General features: G+C 44.9%; 1 protein-coding gene across 1 annotated transcript in view; it reads right to left on the bottom strand.

The window, feature by feature from the left end:
* Nucleotides 1–16603, bottom strand: part of LOC310754716 (kynurenine--oxoglutarate transaminase 3-like) — a 35030-nt gene that overhangs the window by 7564 nt on the left and 10863 nt on the right. The window contains exons 3-18 of the mRNA XM_083596804.1: nt 15100–15233; nt 13665–13723; nt 12191–12341; nt 11214–11363; nt 10422–10508; nt 9865–9993; nt 8840–8960; nt 8460–8536; nt 7590–7679; nt 6793–6979; nt 5551–5627; nt 4678–4764; nt 4356–4420; nt 2909–2912; nt 1151–1270; nt 349–391 (exon numbers count right to left, since the gene is read on the bottom strand). Coding sequence (XP_083452930.1) covers nt 349–391; nt 1151–1270; nt 2909–2912; nt 4356–4420; nt 4678–4764; nt 5551–5627; nt 6793–6979; nt 7590–7679; nt 8460–8536; nt 8840–8960; nt 9865–9993; nt 10422–10508; nt 11214–11363; nt 12191–12341; nt 13665–13723; nt 15100–15183 — 1531 coding nt within the window. The 5' untranslated portion in view covers nt 15184–15233. The remainder of the gene's footprint in view (nt 1–348; nt 392–1150; nt 1271–2908; nt 2913–4355; nt 4421–4677; nt 4765–5550; nt 5628–6792; nt 6980–7589; nt 7680–8459; nt 8537–8839; nt 8961–9864; nt 9994–10421; nt 10509–11213; nt 11364–12190; nt 12342–13664; nt 13724–15099; nt 15234–16603) is intronic.

Below are 16603 nucleotides of genomic sequence, written 5' to 3'. Positions count from 1 at the left end.
GATTTGGAAAGCCAATAATGTACAGTTTGAAAACTGGTAAACTTAAGACACCATAAGCATATGTGTTTATTAGGCACTGAACAACAGGCAACGACAGGGGCAAGCCTCTACACACATTGTATAATGTATAATGGGAGAATGAGCTAATTTTCTACACTAATGGCAAATGGCCCAAACTATATCAAAACACCCTCTTCTTTTGAGCTGGATGGAATGGCCTTTGGCCTGATCCAGCATGGCTCTTCCTATGTTCTTTGGCAGGACAGATTCCCAGTGCTGACTTGCCCCCCCCCAAATAAAGTCTGTGGGGGTGGGGAGAACACCCAGGAACCCAAAGAGCATTCTTACTTTCCTGCTTCCATTTGCGCCAGTCCATTTTTCTGTCTTCTCCCTAGGAACGAGGAAAGAACACAGATCCCATTAGCTGCTTCAGCGGGACAGATGCCTTAAGGATAGTCACACAGGTAGTTCACATCACCCACTTCTGTTCAAGACACACACTCGATTCCAGGATCGATTGGCAATCAGTTATGTACTCATAATAGTGCGTTGTTATCATTATGAATTGCCCACCCTTCTCTGTAAGGTCCCTGGGATACAACCTAAGAAAGAGATTGGCTGTTGGATCAGGCCAAAGGCCCATTTGGACCAGCATCTTATAATCATGAACATCATATAGTAATCACCATCAGCTTATCAGAAGCCCACAATGGGTCCCATCTTGTGGGTAAAAGATGGGGAGCTCTGCTCATGAGCATCCAGAGGTGCTTGGCAAGCCCTGGGTTAGACCCATCTCTCTGCCTGGTGGAACATCTGTAGGGCACCAAGAAGGAGAAGGGGTCCAGGTGAGGAACTGGTACAGTATTAGATTAAAGTCTGTGGCTAAACTAAAAACGACAGCTGAGTGAAACCTCCATGTCCCAACACTGCCTACCTTGGAATATGAGGTTGTTGGGAAGAGTGTGACTTTACCCTTTGCCTCGCCCTCTCAAAGGGTCTCATTTTCTCCCACCACCATTATTTAAAAGAGGTGTCCCCTCCTCCAAAAGAACAAGAGGTCCCCGCGCTCCTTAAGCATCAGTGCTATCTCCTTATTCACCCCAAGAGTGGCCCCGATCCCCCACCCTCCGAGAAGGCTGAGCCCTCTCACCTTCCCCCGAGTAAATGCCCAAGCTGAACCTAATGCACAGCAGCCTCTTCCTTCCACCCCCCTGGATCCCACGTGTACCTCCCGTAAGCGCTTCGCCTGGCTTTTCTCCGCCATGTTCCACTCGCCCAATCACCATCCTACAACTTGGGGGCCGGGCCAGTATTATCCCACGACCGCTGATTGGGCGAGAAGGGGAAGGGCCACAGAGCTATGAAACAAGTAAGAGATGGCTTCTCCCTGTATAGATTTGTCACTTCCTGGTTCATACTCAGAGGGGTTTTTGTGTGTGTGTGTGTTAAATCGTCTCTTAACCCTTTCGCGTTCGCCCCTCAATCCCTGGTAAAAGATTGAAGAGGGGAAAAGGGACTTTTATAAGGCTGGAAGGGGTTGCATTTCCCCAGATCTTAACGTCAAACGCTAATATCTCATTCGCAATAAACGTGTGTTGTGCGTGTGTGTGAAGCGTATCTCCAGTTGTGTTCCTGCAGGGTTTAGTGATAGTTCGTCTTGCTGACAATATTAAGTGCCCAATTAGTTATTTCTCTAATCAGGACAGAAACCGATCTGAAAAGCCCTTCTGCGGGGAAGAACACTGACACATCAGGAAGGGAAGGCAGGATTAATCACGCTTTCACTTATTCCTCGGAAAGTTCATCCTCCGCAGGTTTAAAAGACGAAGAATCAGAGTCACACAGTTCTTTTTCTTCCCCTCAGAGGCTGAACATTAGCAGCAGCAGCGGCACATTTCCGTGATGACAGGAGAAGTGTTACTGGAAGAGAGGGAGAAAGGAGACCACTTCTGCACGTGGTTGGATCTCCTTTTGTTATGCTTCGTGGAGGGTGCTAAACTTTTCTCTAATGGGCAGAAGCAGCCCGTCCCTGGCTAAACATACATCAGATTACACTCTTTCTAAACCAAATAAACATACAAGTTCAGGCGTTACACAGCCCAAATATTTTTTAAACAACTTCTTGACACAACTAGCCTAGTAGGGAATTGTTTTTTCAAATATATAAAATTCTCACACTGTTATGTACCCTGGGCCAGCAGGGGGATGCTGTAGATAGTTTTCACTCAGGTCTACATATGCAAATGAGGAATTGAAAGTGACGTTCAGTGATCGGATAGTTACAGAAAGTTGTTATGTTGCTTTGTAGTTGAGCTCTATATAAGCAGGTTGGCTGAACCCCTTAAACCCTGTTCTGTTGTGGGCCTGTGAATAAACAAGAGCTGTTTGAAGAATTGCTGTGTTGCCTGATATGTTCACCCACAACTTAACACACACAGTTGGCTTTCCTTCCCCTTGTGACATTATGATTAAAATGGGAGAAAGACTCTGCAGAGGAAGTAGATGAACAACTCTGGAATAGCTTGCCAGGTTCCACCTCAGTCAAGACTTAGAAAACACTTTAAAAATAGCACATTGCTGGTACGTGTGTCTGGTCTGGTTGAATAAAAAAATAAAAACTATGCTGACAGGAATGCCATTCGCCTGGGTCTCTAATATATATGCAGTGGCCTTGCCCCAAAATTATTTTATTCTGAGATTTTTTTCCCCTTGAACAGTTACCGTAATCAAATGACAAAACAGCTTGGACCCAGAATTAGTTTTATTCTTCACTCCCCAGACTCAAAATGCAACCGGTAGAGCTCTTATCCTCCATTCACTAACAGCAGCTAAATTAGTGGTAGTCAAAATTTGGAAACCCATAGATATCATTTTGACGCTGGGGTATTTTACATATAGACAAACTAACTGCTCTACAAAAAGAAAAAAGACCAACACCATTTACACAACATGGTATCCATTTACTGAATTTGTAAAATTTATTAAGTGTGGTTTTCATCCTCCATCAACACATAGAACATTATTGAACAACATCTTTATTTGATTGCCTATATTGGAACATAAGTGACTGCAACTTTCAGCTTATATTTACCTTTAGCATTTATCAAACTCTGTATTCCTGTTTAATGACATTCTATTATCATTGTGTATACTTAATTTAAAGTATACTTGTATACTTGAAATTAAAAACCCCCAAATGTTTTCTTTTTCTTTTTTTCATGATTATATGGTCCTCTAAGAACCTCAGTCTCAGCCAGGATGGACAGCGGTAAGTGATGATGGGAGTTGTAGTACAGTCACAATTTTAAGGGGCTGCAGGATCCCCCACCCTTGTTCAAGAGCAGAATTAAGGGAAATGCGAGGATTTCTCATATTGATAGGACCTGTCCTACCCTTGAAGGAGAGTGAGGGAAGATAGGACCAGATACTCTCCTTCCTTGCACTGGAAGAGAAGTGGTCAAGTAACAATTGCGGGGTACAGGCAGGGGTAGAGATCATTTTAGACCCATACCAGTGTTACAAACCACCTACCTGCCCCAACACACACACACTTCCCAAAAAGCAAATTTGTAGTGGATTGCAGTCATAACATCACAGGCTCAGAAATTTCAACCATTAAGTAGCTGCTTCTAAAAATTATTGCACTAATAAGGACAGCCCAGCAAGAAGCACACTCACAGTTTCAGTTAAAAATTCAGATAAAAAGTAATGCAGGGATGCCTTTGGAAGCTGTTGAGCAGAGGATGGGGAGGACCTGGGGCTTTCCAATATTGCAGGACTAGAACTCCCATCAACCCTGACCATTAGGCCATGCCGGGAGCTAATGGGAGATATAGTCCAACAACATCTGGATGGGCACAGATCTCCCCATTCCTATTTATGGAGATGTGTTAAGAGTTTCACAAGTAACACAACAAATTGTAGCCTGTTAAGGAAACAAGGAACTGTAGCTTCCTAAGGAGGAAATTACAGTTTCCAGGATTCTTTACGGGTGGGGGAGAAACGTACTTTAAATGTATGCTGGATGTGCTTTAAATGTATGGTGTGGTTCTGGCTACAGATATTGGAAGCCTGACAGGCTGCGAGAAGAGTGGCCAGGAACAGCATTCTCCATTCTGTTGCCCTCCAGATCTTTTGGACCACAACTCCCATCTGGGAGACTATGACAGGGCACCATCACGTTGGTGAATGTGTGATCCCTAGGGCCTAACACTACTTCCCTGCTGCATATGCAAATTGGAAACAGAGGGCTATTCTGCATCCTGATGTCAAGTGGCAAAATAGGCACGTGGGTTTTCTTTCCTTCCTTGCTCCAGCATTCTAGCTACAGAGCCTGCTTCAAGTGATCATATTACTGCCCCTGTGTCTTCAGACTCCATTGCTGCAAGATGCTGTCTGCGGCTTCCAGAGTCGAGTCTTCCTAATGCACAAAACAAAAGTAAGTTTTAAATGCTGGTTTTTGGCACTGCCAAGATTTTTTATCTTATGCCTGCCCCACACCCCAACCTTGCACAATCAAAAATAGCTGTTCAACATCTGGAGGGCCACAGGTTTCCCAGCACCCTCATTTTTGCTAAAGCAGATCACAAGATACAAAGAAATGTATGTAAACATGTCCCCCTCAAGTGGTGTGAAAAATGTGGGAAATCATTCCAAATAATCCCATGGACAGCTCACCTTGGCAAAGCAAAAGCGAATGAGATGGTCAAAGTTCTTCTTCTGTGGTGGACTAAAGAAGGCAGAGACTGGAATGGCGGCTAATCCCTATGGAGGTAGAAGAATTGTGCATTGACAGATTTTCCAGCTACACGATAAAGTATCTGCCTTAGTTTTTTTTAAAAAAAATAGAAAACGGACACCTATTCTTTGTAAGATTAAAAAACAATTCCTGACTGTTTTTAAATGTGTGTAATTCACCTTGACACACATGTGAAAGGGGATTCATAGATTAAATACTGTTGCTATTCTTATTAACATTATAATTACACGTATCATTGTAAACCACTTTGAGATTATTATTTTTTTACAATCAAACAATGTACAAATTTTATCAAGTAAAGAAATAAATATTATTATAATTATTATTATGCACTCTCACTCGTCTGGCTTCATGTCCTGAGTGTTTTCCCCCGGTTGAAATGGGTGTCTGAAAATGTCTTTTGCTTGGATGGAGGATAGAGGGGTGTGTCCATATACAGAAACTGGTTCACTGCACAAAAGCTAAACACTGCATTTATTGATCTATCCACCTTTGTCTCTAGCCCAGCCCACCACTGGCACATGGCCCCTGGAAGGTGGAAAAAAGTTCTCCACCCCTGGAGCTATCAATAATGAGTTCGATGTAGTATTGGTCTGACACAATCCCAGGTGACTTTCTATGTTACCAACCTTCTGAGTGCCTGAGGCAGAAAATCCAGTGTGGCCATCCCTTCCCTGTGTCAAGAAGCCGCAGACTGGTAATATTGCCACCTTCAGTGTTTTCCGAAATCTGCCACCTAAGCCAGCCACCTCACTAATGGTCTGGCCGGTCCCAAATCTTGGGTCACGTACCTTGTTCTTGATCATCCACTTTGTAAAGCGATAATCGTACGGCTCCTCGGAGTCTGGCTCATCAGGAAGTTCATCTTCTAAGAAGAGAGCATGGGCATTGATTGAGAGGCTAAGTGGCTAAGATTGCTAAGTGGCAGAGCACATGTTTTCATGAAAAAGGTCCCCAGTTTAAATGCTTGGCACTGGAGAGACCCATAGTCAGAAACCCTGGAGAGCTGATGCTGATCAACAATGCAGGGCTTTATGTACAAACTATCTTAAGTACAGTGGATGCTCAGGTTGTAAATGTGCATCCCGCACGGATCACGTTCGCAACCCAAAGCTGCGCACGCGTGGGTTGCGATTCGGTGCTTCTGCGCATGCGCAAAGCGCAATATAGTGCTTCTGTGCATGCGCGACCGCTGAAACCTGGAAGTAACCCATTCCGATACTTCCAGATTTCGGCGGTCCGTAACCTGAAAAAACACAACCTGAAGCGGCTGTAGCCCGAGGTATGACTGTATAAGGCAGCTTTCTATATACAGTGGTACCTCAGGTTAAGAACTGAATTCGTTCTGGAGGTCCGTTCTTAACCTGAAACTGTTCTTAACCTGAGGTACCACTTTAGCTAATGGGGCCTCCTGCTGCCGCTGCGCAGCCACCGTGCAATTTTCTGTTCTCTTCTTCTGAAGCAAAGTTCTTAACCCGAGGTACTATTTCTGGGTTAGCGGAGTCTGTAACCTGAAGCGTCTGTAACCCAAGGTACCACTGTATCTCCACTGAAATCAACCCTTTATTTTGAATCCTGAGGACTAGAACTTTACTTTATGTTTAAGGGAAGGACCATGGTTCAGTGGTGGGGCATCTGCCTTGCATGCAAAAGGTTCTAGGTTCAATCTCCAGGCCTGGTAAAAACCTTTGCCTGAAACCCCAGAGAGTTGCTGTCAGTCACTCTAGACAGACAGTACTGAGCTAGGTGCACCAATGGATCTGAATTTGGACTGGGTCTCAAAACAAGCAATATTATGGCTGCAGACCCACCATACATGTACAGCACATGGCTTGACTCAGAGAATCCTGGGAACTGTAGCTTGTTAAGCATGCTGGGAATGCAGCTGGTGAACTACATTTCCCGGGATTATTATTTTTTTGAGAGGAAAATGTGTTTTACATGGATGATGTTCTCTCTTTAAATGTATGTTCTCTCTTTTAAAAATAATAAGTGTCCACCATTAACTGGGTGAAGGGGGGTGTCACGCTTACTGAATTCGGAGAGGTCGGCCACTACAAAATAGGAACCCTCTGGGATAATGGGCTTCATGCCAACAGCAAGCAAGCTCTGGACCAGGAAGTCTCGTTTTCGCTGCAGCCGTTGAGGTAGCTGGGCAAAGTAGCTCTCGGGCTTCCCAAAGCGCTCAAACTCTTTCTCTAGCCCACAGGCCACAGCTTCCTAGAGACTCATGAATAACAACAGATGGACATCAACTGCAAATGCAATTATCAGGCAAGGTTAGCAGCCTCAAAGTTGTCACTAATTCCCCCTCCCCCAGGTTGATTATTCCAGTAAGTATATACATTCCGTGCTCAGTTCTTTGAGATGCCAAAAAGTATTAACGTGGGTCTTCTTCGGTTTTAGTCCTACTCCAAGTAGACCCACTGACAATAATGGGCATGATTTAACTGGCCCAATAATTTAAATTGGCTTGCTCCAAGCAGAAGAATAGTTCCCAAAAGCCTGCGGGAAAAGAAGCTTCACCTGCTGGCAGAAGGACAACAAGGAGGGAGCCAGGCTGGCCTCCCAAGGGAGGGAGATTCAAAGCCACTAAGTAGGCCCTCTCCTGCAACCCCAGTTAGAACTATTATTTAGTTATTTCTAGATTAAGACTTGCTTTAATGGATTGCATGTAAACCACTCATAGGATCCATTTGGGCAGTACAAATGTTCTAGATAAATAAAAATAGAAAAACATGGGAGATTGTAGTCCAGCAGCATCTGGAGGGCAACACATTGGTTACTCCTGCAGTGGAAGGGACCGTTTTGTCCAGCGCTGTTTTCTTACCTGAGCTGCTGTTGCACAATGATAAACTGAGTTTTGATGAATTGTCCTCAGGTGCTTCAAAAGGTTGTCGGGCCCAATTGTCCAGCCAACCTATGGCCACGGAAAAGGAAATGCGGTTATTTTTCAGATCTCTGGATAGCTGGTGTTCTTCATATGCCACTGAGAGTGTGGGAAAGTCTACAGTGGGCAGGTGAGGGGCTCTGCAACCAGAGGGCCACATTGCCACAGAGGCAACCTTCTGAGGGACACCTGTCAGCAGTGGGAGGAACCAGAGGCAAAAGTAGGCGGAGCAATAAAGATAAATGCTACCTCTGTACACCTGGGTGGTTTCTACCCACAAACACACCCTCTAGCCTCAAGAGGCATTACCAGAGTTCAAGGACACATTAGGAACAAAGGAAGCTGCCTTATATTGAGCTAGACCATTAAGGTCCCTCCAGCTCAGTATTGTCTGCACTGACTGGCAGTGGCTCTCCGGGGTTTTAGGCAGGCTCCCAATGGCAGTGCTTGTCCCCCAAGCCTGAGGTTCTCCTGGTCTACGGGATAGTCTCCTGGTCAACACAAAGATAGCTAGGCAGCTCTACTGTTTATGAACAATACAAAGCTATGCTATGACCATCGTCCTAATATTTGATGAAATGCTGTGAGCTTTTAATTACCTGTCGGCTGATCCATTTTTCATGTGTAGATGAAGATGATTATTAAAACTGCTATGCTGCCCTTCATCCGAAGATCACAGGGCCTGGGACCTCTCACATGAAAAGTATGCACCTTACCATGGACCTATTCCTTTGCCTGCAAAGGATTAGGTAGGAATTTCAACTGGAAAACGGTCCTTAAGTCTGGCTCCTCCTACACCTGCCTCCTCACCTTCCATCCCGTTGCACTGAAGGTTTTTCCGGCACTTCCAATGGTCACGGTTCGTTCCCACATTCCTGGTAAACTGGCTGTCAGCAAGGAAAGAAAATGAAGCTGAAATCTACACGGTGGTGCATTCAAGAGAAAGGAAATCAGAGCTGGAACATTCCTCCCATAAGGGAGAAGCACCCTGAGTATCTGCTCCTTTAAAAACACTGTTCTTTGCAGAGTCTGGAAAGTCCAAGGCAAGATCTTGCAGGAGTCAGACCACTTTGGTCCCAAAAGGGAGAAGAAGGCATAGGGACCCACAAATGCTCATACCAGCTCAGGTTCACAGATTAGGAGGATGATCAGGTATGAAGCCAAGTGTCCAGAAAGTGGATCTGCCTTACCCATCCGGATATGCTTGTTGCCATCGTAGACCAGCCACTCGTATACCTCATCACTGAAGCAGAGGACGTCATGTCTCACACACAACTCTGCAATCAGCTCCATCTCCTTTCTACTGAACACCTGCACAAGAGGGAGAAGACTGGCAACTCTGGGCCCCTTTGACATAGAACAGTGGCAGCTACTCCCACTGTTGGAATAAGGACGCTCCGCACACCCATGGGAAGGGTAGTCTGCTATGCTGAGGAAGGTGTTCCCAGGTGGCAGAGAGAAGTTAAGGAATTTGACACTCTTTAAGACAATAAATAGGGACACGGGTGGCGCTGTGGGTTAAACCACAGAGCCTAGGACTTGCCGATCAGAAGGTCAGCAGTTCGAATCCCTGCAATGGGGTGAGCTTCTGTTGCTCGGTCCCTGCTCCTGCCAACCTAGCAGTTCAAAAGCACATCAAAGTGCAAGTAGATACATAGGTACCACTCCGGTGGGAAGGTAAACGGAGTTTCCATGCGCTGCTCTGGTTTGCCAGAAGTGGCTTAGTCATGCTGGCCACATGACCCGGAAGCTGTCTGCAGACAAACGCCAGCTCCCTCGGCCAATAAAGCGAGATGAGTGCCGCAACCCCAGAGTCGGTCACGGCTGGACCTAATGGTCAGGGGTCCCTTTACCTTTTAAGACAATAAATGCTGCTTCATCAGGAACAGATGTCATTCATTCACTCTGTTCCTAAATGGAGTCCTAATATTGCTGTCTTTCAAGATTGGTTTATGAAGAGTTATCTTTTTACAACAAAAGTTGGGAGAATCCTCAACTTTCCCCCCAATCTTGCAGGAGACGAAAATCTGGCTGCAATGGCATACAATACTGGGGAAAGGTGGTGGTGGTGGTGGGGATGGGTTCAGCTGAAGCAGAGGTTGATGCCTGTGCAATGCCCTCAAGCTACAATGATTCTATGGCACATGCTGAACTGCACATACATATTTCAAATGTACACAAGTGGCCTGTGCGAAATTGCAGGGTTCTTAGTTACCTTCCCCAAAGGGTTGTTAGGAGAGTTCAGCACAATGGCTTTAGTTCGCTTGGTGAACTTTGCTGCCAGCTCGGCTGGATTCAGTTGCCAGTCTCTGCTAGAGTTCAGCTTGCCACCTTCTGCAGCATTCTGGCGGAGGAGATGGAGAAAAAGAGAGAGCCAAGGGAGAGTCAAGCCACTGGACTTCTGCCAATGGGCAAAGGCCCCAGAACTATGGTAGCTGTTTCGTTTGATTCAGGTGAAGCTGTGGAAGAGCAGAGCCACCATCTAGGATCAAGGCCAGTAAACTAAAGCTGCATTGGGACAGGACAGAGGCAGTGTTTAGACAAGACAAAAGTACTGTTGGTGAGTGACTCATCCATTCAGGGATGTGGAGTTCAGGTTGTTTTGGATGAAGTAGCACTGCCCGTAAAGAAGAGTGGGGCTCCAACCCCCATGACACCCACCCATACCCCAGTCTGTGTGGCCAATGGTCAGGATTGATGGATGTTGTAGTCTAGTGAATCTGAAGTATCAGGGTCACTGTCTACAAATGGCAGCACAATCAGCCCACTTACTAGTTGCAGAGGTATGAACACAGGAGTCCCACCAGCCATTTTCACCATGGGCTCATAGCAGTCAAAGTACGGCTCAATAATAATGACCTAAGAAAATGCAAAAGAGGTATCAAGCACATCGTTGGTTAGTTTTTATGTTATGTGGTCACAGGATTGCAGACCTCAATATATTATTTGATTGTGTGTGTGTGTGTGTGTGTGTGTGTGTGTGTGTGTGTGTACAACATTTTAACAAACTGCCAGACAAAACGATCATTAACAGCAATGATGCCACCCATCTGCCTGTCAGGAAGAGAAGAAGGAAGTAAAGAACACGAAACAAGGCTGGCTGATGGATCAAGCCAAAGGGCGCCCGCCTAGTCTAGCATCCTATGCTCACAGTGGTGAACCAGATGCCTTAACAAAAAGGCCACAAGCAGGACCTGGGTGCAACAGCAACACTCTCCCCCATTGCAATTTCCAGCAAGTGGTATTCAGAAGCATACTGCCTCCTGACAGCAGAGGCAGGACATAGCTATCAGAGTCAGCAGTCATTGATAGCCTTATGGATTTGGCCCATCCTCTTTCAAAGCCATCCAATTTGCTGGACATCACTCCCTCCTGCAGGAGTGAATTACATAGTTTAGCTACATGCTGTGTGAAGAAGTCCTTACTTTTCTCTGTACTCCCAAATCTTTCAACATTCAGCTTCATGGGGTGGTTCAGGGAGGCAGAGGCTAGAACCCCCACTTTCCAGTTTCATGAAGTCTGAGAAGCATTATTATGTCCCAAAGCACACAGGCACTCTGTTACCTCATCTCCATCATCCACCAGAGCCTGGAAGCAGCAGAAGAGGGCCTCATAGGCACCGACAGTCACCATCACATTTTTCAGAGGGTCCAGGTCTCGTCCGAGCAGCTTCCCAAAAAAGCGGGCCAAGATTGCTACTAAACGTGGGTGGCCCTGGGGAAACAGCAGAGGCTGAGAACACAGAATAGTAACCTGAAGCAAGCAGGCTAGTAGAAGTTTATTGTACATTTGTCCTGAACTTGATCATAAAAACAAGTGTTCTTTCTGCTTACTTGCTGCACTTAGATTGCAACCTCCCCAGAAATCCTCTTCTGCAGCCCCATCTGCACTATACATTTAAAGCACTATGATACCACTTTAAGCTGTCATGGCTTCTCCCAAAGCATCCTGAGAACTGCAGTTTTTGAAGAGTGCTGAGAGTTGTTAGAAAGCCCCTATCCCCATACCTAAGGGACACGGGTGGCGCTGTGGGTTAAACCACAGAGCCTAGGACTTGCCAATCAGAAGGTCGGCAGTTTGAATCCCTGCGACGGGGTGAGCTCCCGTTGCTCGGCCCCTGCTCCTGCCAACCTAGCAGTTCGAAAGCACGTCGAGTGCAAGTAGATAAATAGGGACCGCTCCAGTGGGAAGATAAACGGCGTTTCCATGCGCTGCTCCAGTTCGCCAGAAGCGGCTTAGTCATGCTGGCCACATGACCTGGAAGCTGTACGCCGGCTCCCTTGGCCAATAAAGTGAGATGAGTGCCACAACCCCAGAGTCGGCCACGACTGGACCTAATGGTCAGGGGTCCGTTTACCTTTACCTTTTATCCCCATACCTACAGAGATACAATATCCAGAGTCGTTTAACAACCAGTCCGTCTTCCCGTGGGATAACTGTGCAGGGAACTATGTATAGGAGTGCTCTTGCATAGCAACACTTCAGACTTATGTAAGGTATGCATGCAGCCTGAGAGAGAAAGGGAGGAGATTCTCACGTACGAATTCTCGGGTATATTGGTGCAGCAAGGTATTCTCTCCACCAACGGCCTCTACCAACGCTTCCCTGACAAAGTCCGGTGGGGGGAAATTAGGGAAGCCTTGGCCCAGGTTCACGGTCTTGTACGTGGCCGCCAACTTGACAAACTCCACCCTAAGGAGAGTGAAAGGCAAAAGAGCAGAGAGGAAGAATTAAATCCCACTAGGCCAGCCTCCTGCAATCTCAACCCCAGCTGGATTACAGATACTGTCTACTGCTGGGGTTCAGGGTGTGCAAAGAGGCAAGCCTTGGATGGATGGTTTGAATCCCATTATTCACTGACTTCCTAAAGCAACCTGCCAGCTTAGAGCAGACAGATATAGCAGAAGCAAGGGAGGTGAGATAAAGGAAGGAATGCTGAAAGCCTGATGGAAGCCTGGTTGCTAGGGGAATGGTGACAGAAGGGTGACATTTGACACCCAAATGGCTTAGGCATTCTTGGGGCACCTCGATGTGATTATGGGGGTGAAGATACCAGTATGGGGCCATGCTTGTTTTACTTCTCATGACCTGTAACCTTCCTTGATATATGTAGAAGGATGTTTATGTTTTAAGAACATTTAGATGTTTTATGACTCTGTGTGCAATCTCTATAAAACCCTCATTCTAATTCTCCTCGTGGAAGAGCTTCTTCTTAAGTGGCAGTTCAGCTAGAACAACCACATTAAGTTTGGCTCTGCCCTATTGAAATAGTATCTAATAAACTCTGGGTCCCTAACTAGATCTGCTGAAGCTTGGTGTAATTGTAATTCTCTTGGTCCCATGTTTTCTTTAAAACCTTTTGCCTCTCATCTGGGTAATGAGCAGGTGGTGCAGAAGTAAATTCTTACCATACTTTGACTCTCTGGATCATGTTTTGGGGCTGAACTGATGCTCTGTGCTTGGCTGGCTAGGACTACGCTGCTCCTTGAACTCTGCTCTCTTGGGCAAGCATTTTGACAAAACGCTTTACCCTCCTTGGACAGAGGCCCCAGCACCTAACAGCAACCCTGGACCATAACCAGTACCCCTTCACCCAAGCAAACAAGATGATGTTGTTGGTTTGTCAGGGTGGGACTGTGGTTGAGTTCAGTGTGCCTGCTTTGCATGCAAAAGGTCCCTGGCTCAATCCTCAACAGTATCTCCTGTTTAAAAGGATCAGGGAGTGGGTGAAGTGACTAGGCTAGATGTAAATATAAGGCCTCTTTATCCTGAAAGGGCTCTGCAGCTGTTCAGCTTTTATTTTTGATTGGCCAGTTACCTTAATAATGCTCTGTATTTCTTTTCTTTTTTAAGAATGGTAATTTATGTTTCAACGTTGTAAGCTGTCCTGATATTTTTACTTTCTGGCCATACAGAACTACATTTATTAGTAAAGAAAGAAAGAAATAGTCTGGCCTTGTATAGTCTGGCAGCTGGGCAAGTATGGTGTATGGGGCCCACCCAAGGAGGAAATACCAGATATTCTTCTCTACGCCCTCCAGCCTCCGAGCCTGAACCATCCTGGACATTTTTGCCTAGAGAAAGGAGGAAAGGGTGGGGGGAAAGAAGGAAGGAAAGAAAGCATGTTAGAATTGCTGCCGATAATGGCTATTTAATAACAAAGAACTGCAGAACTTTATCATCTTCTTTCAGATCTTTTATATGCCAGTAGTTGATATGGTCTCTATAGGTTCACTTATTTTACTTTACACCTGGTCTGTGGAACCTTTGGCCCTTAAGATGTTGGTGGACTACAACTCCCAGCAGCCAGCATAGCCAATGGCCCAGGATAACAATGGGAATTGTAGTCCAGCAGCATCTGCAGGGCCAGAGCTTCCCAACACCTCATTTAGTGGCATTTAAGAGGGTCTTCTCTAATTTTTCTATGGTGTTTTAAAGTGTGGAATTCTTATTAGGGTTTTTTTGGTAATTTTTATAATGTTGCAAACTGCAACGTTTGATGCATAAAGTGGTAAATAAATTACTAATAAAAAAGGAAGCAACCTTAGCACAGCAGGCAGCAAATACCCCGACCTCCCCTGCTCTGTTCTGTCATCACCAACAAAAAACTTAAACTCCATCCATACAAAGCACAGTCACATTTTCCAGCTGGCTCCTTCTGGTTAAATGGTTTTTCCTATGGCAGGGCAGACTTTTTCAGGCCTAGGGCCACATCCCCTCCTAGGCTACCTTCTGGGGGCCACATGCCACAGGGTAGATAGGGCCAGTGGCAAAAGTAGGAGCAGCAACAAAGGTGATTTCCCCCTTTGTACAGCAAGCAACACCCACTCACACTTCCTATCCTCCATCCAGACAAGGAGGAGACTGGAATGTCTGCAGAGTGTGACTAAGATGATCAACAGTCTGGAAACCAAACCTTATGAAAAATAGTTGAGGGAACTGGACATGTTTAGCCTGGTAAAGGCAAAAGGTAAAGGTAAAGCCTGGTAAAGAGCCTGAGGGGAGATATGATAGCCATTTCCAAATATCTAAAGGGCTGTCACACGGAATATAGAGCAAATTTGTTTTCTGCTGTGCTGGAGGGAAGGACCTAAACCAATGAAATCAAGTTATAAGAAAGGAGATTCCAACTAAACCTTAGGAAGAACTATCTAATGATTGACAATGAACAAGCTACCTCGGGATATGATGGATTCTCTTTTATTAGAGGTTTTCAAACAGAGGTTGGATGGCCACTGTTAGGGATTCTTTAGCTGGGATTTCTGCATTGCAGGGGGGCGGGACTGGATTGTGCTTATGGTCCCTTCAAACTTTAAGACTCTACAACTTTAAGACTTGTTCCAATGAGACCAAAACACTCAAGCAGGGCCAGTGAGGGGGAGAGTTCCAAGGGTTTGGTAGAGAAGCCTGGAAATCCACATTTGACTCCTGACACTCCTGGTCTTCCTACCTTAGAGTGATACCAGCAGAATCCAATATGATTATTCCTTCCCAGTAGGTAATGAATCAAGGACAGAGCGATACTTCTAACCATACCACTACAACACTGGTTTGCTGCGCCGTATGCATGGAACTGTGTTATTTCTTACACAGAGAGAGGAATGGGGAAGAGGAAAAGAAATGAGAGATCAATTGCATTCAGACATAAACTGAAAGCTGCTCCTTGATCTTGGGAACCATTGTGCAAAATGTGGTTAGGATATCCTAGGTCCAAATATCTCATAGTCCACATGCACTATGAGAAAATGAACAACTTTGCAAAATACATAGCTGATGTATGAGTACATGATGTATGATGTATGAGTGTGGGTGGGACAAACTGTAAAAAGTGAGGTCAGAAGGAAATGAAATTTAGAAAAGTACGGAGAGTCATAATTATCTACTTGCAAGTGCCAAGATGTCTGTGTCATCAAACATCGTTGTGTGAATTACCACTGTTAAGCACTTAATTATCACTTAGTTTTTATATACCTTTTAACTGTTGGTTGATTGATTATTGATTGATTGATTGATTGACTGCATGCTTGCTTGCATTTATAGCCAACCCTTTTCTCTCCAAGAAGCTCAAGAAGGTGTACATTGTTCTCTTCCCCTCACAAGAACCCTGTAAGGGAGGTTAGGCTGAGAGGCAGCATCTGGCCCCAAGGTCACTCTGTAAGCCTTATGGCTGAGCAGGGGGATTCGAACTCTGGTCTCTCACAGGTCCTAGTCAGGAACTCTTAACAGCCATACCACCACTGGCTCTGTCTTCACCATTAAAATATTTCAAGATGTTTTATGAGAGGCATTTACACACACATACAAGATACACACTCATATACACACAAAATCAGTGCAATTTTGAAAGGTTTAGTCTTCGACCTTGCTTCAAAATGCCATCCAACTGTACCCAAACATAGATGAGAATGTGGTCTTCAGTCACAGTAGCCATTGTGCAAAATTTGGTGGTGGTATTTTAGCAAACAGACAACTTTCCTAAATGTATAGTAAAAAGCAACACATACAGGTTCCATATAAAATCTGTAACTCCCAGGAACTTGAAATATGATAGCAGAGCATACGGGTTCAGCTACCTACATTTATTTGTACTAAAGTTAAAAACAAGAAGATATAGCTGTACATGTGTTTTGGTGGAAAGTACTAAGGACCCAGTTCATATATATATATATATATATGTATCCCAATTCATATATATATGTATCCATATTAACTTTGTACTCCTAAAAGAGAAAAGCAGGTTAGAAATAAATTAAGATGGTTATGAAATGGGAGGGAGGGGGTTATTTGTTTGCTTTTGTTCTTGTTTTTATTACTTTTTCTTAACTTGTATTTTTATGTTTAATTTGCCCTGAGATGTACTCAAGGAGGATGGTATATAAATTTAATTAATAATAACAACAATAAAAAAAAAACTTTATTTCATAAAATTCATATACTGCTTGATTGTAAGAAAA

The sequence above is a fragment of the Podarcis filfolensis genome (assembly GCF_964270895.1).
Source record: "Podarcis filfolensis genome assembly, chromosome: Z".
Classification (NCBI taxonomy): domain Eukaryota; kingdom Metazoa; phylum Chordata; class Lepidosauria; order Squamata; family Lacertidae; genus Podarcis; species Podarcis filfolensis.
This window is presented reverse-complemented; position numbering and strand designations above follow the sequence as displayed.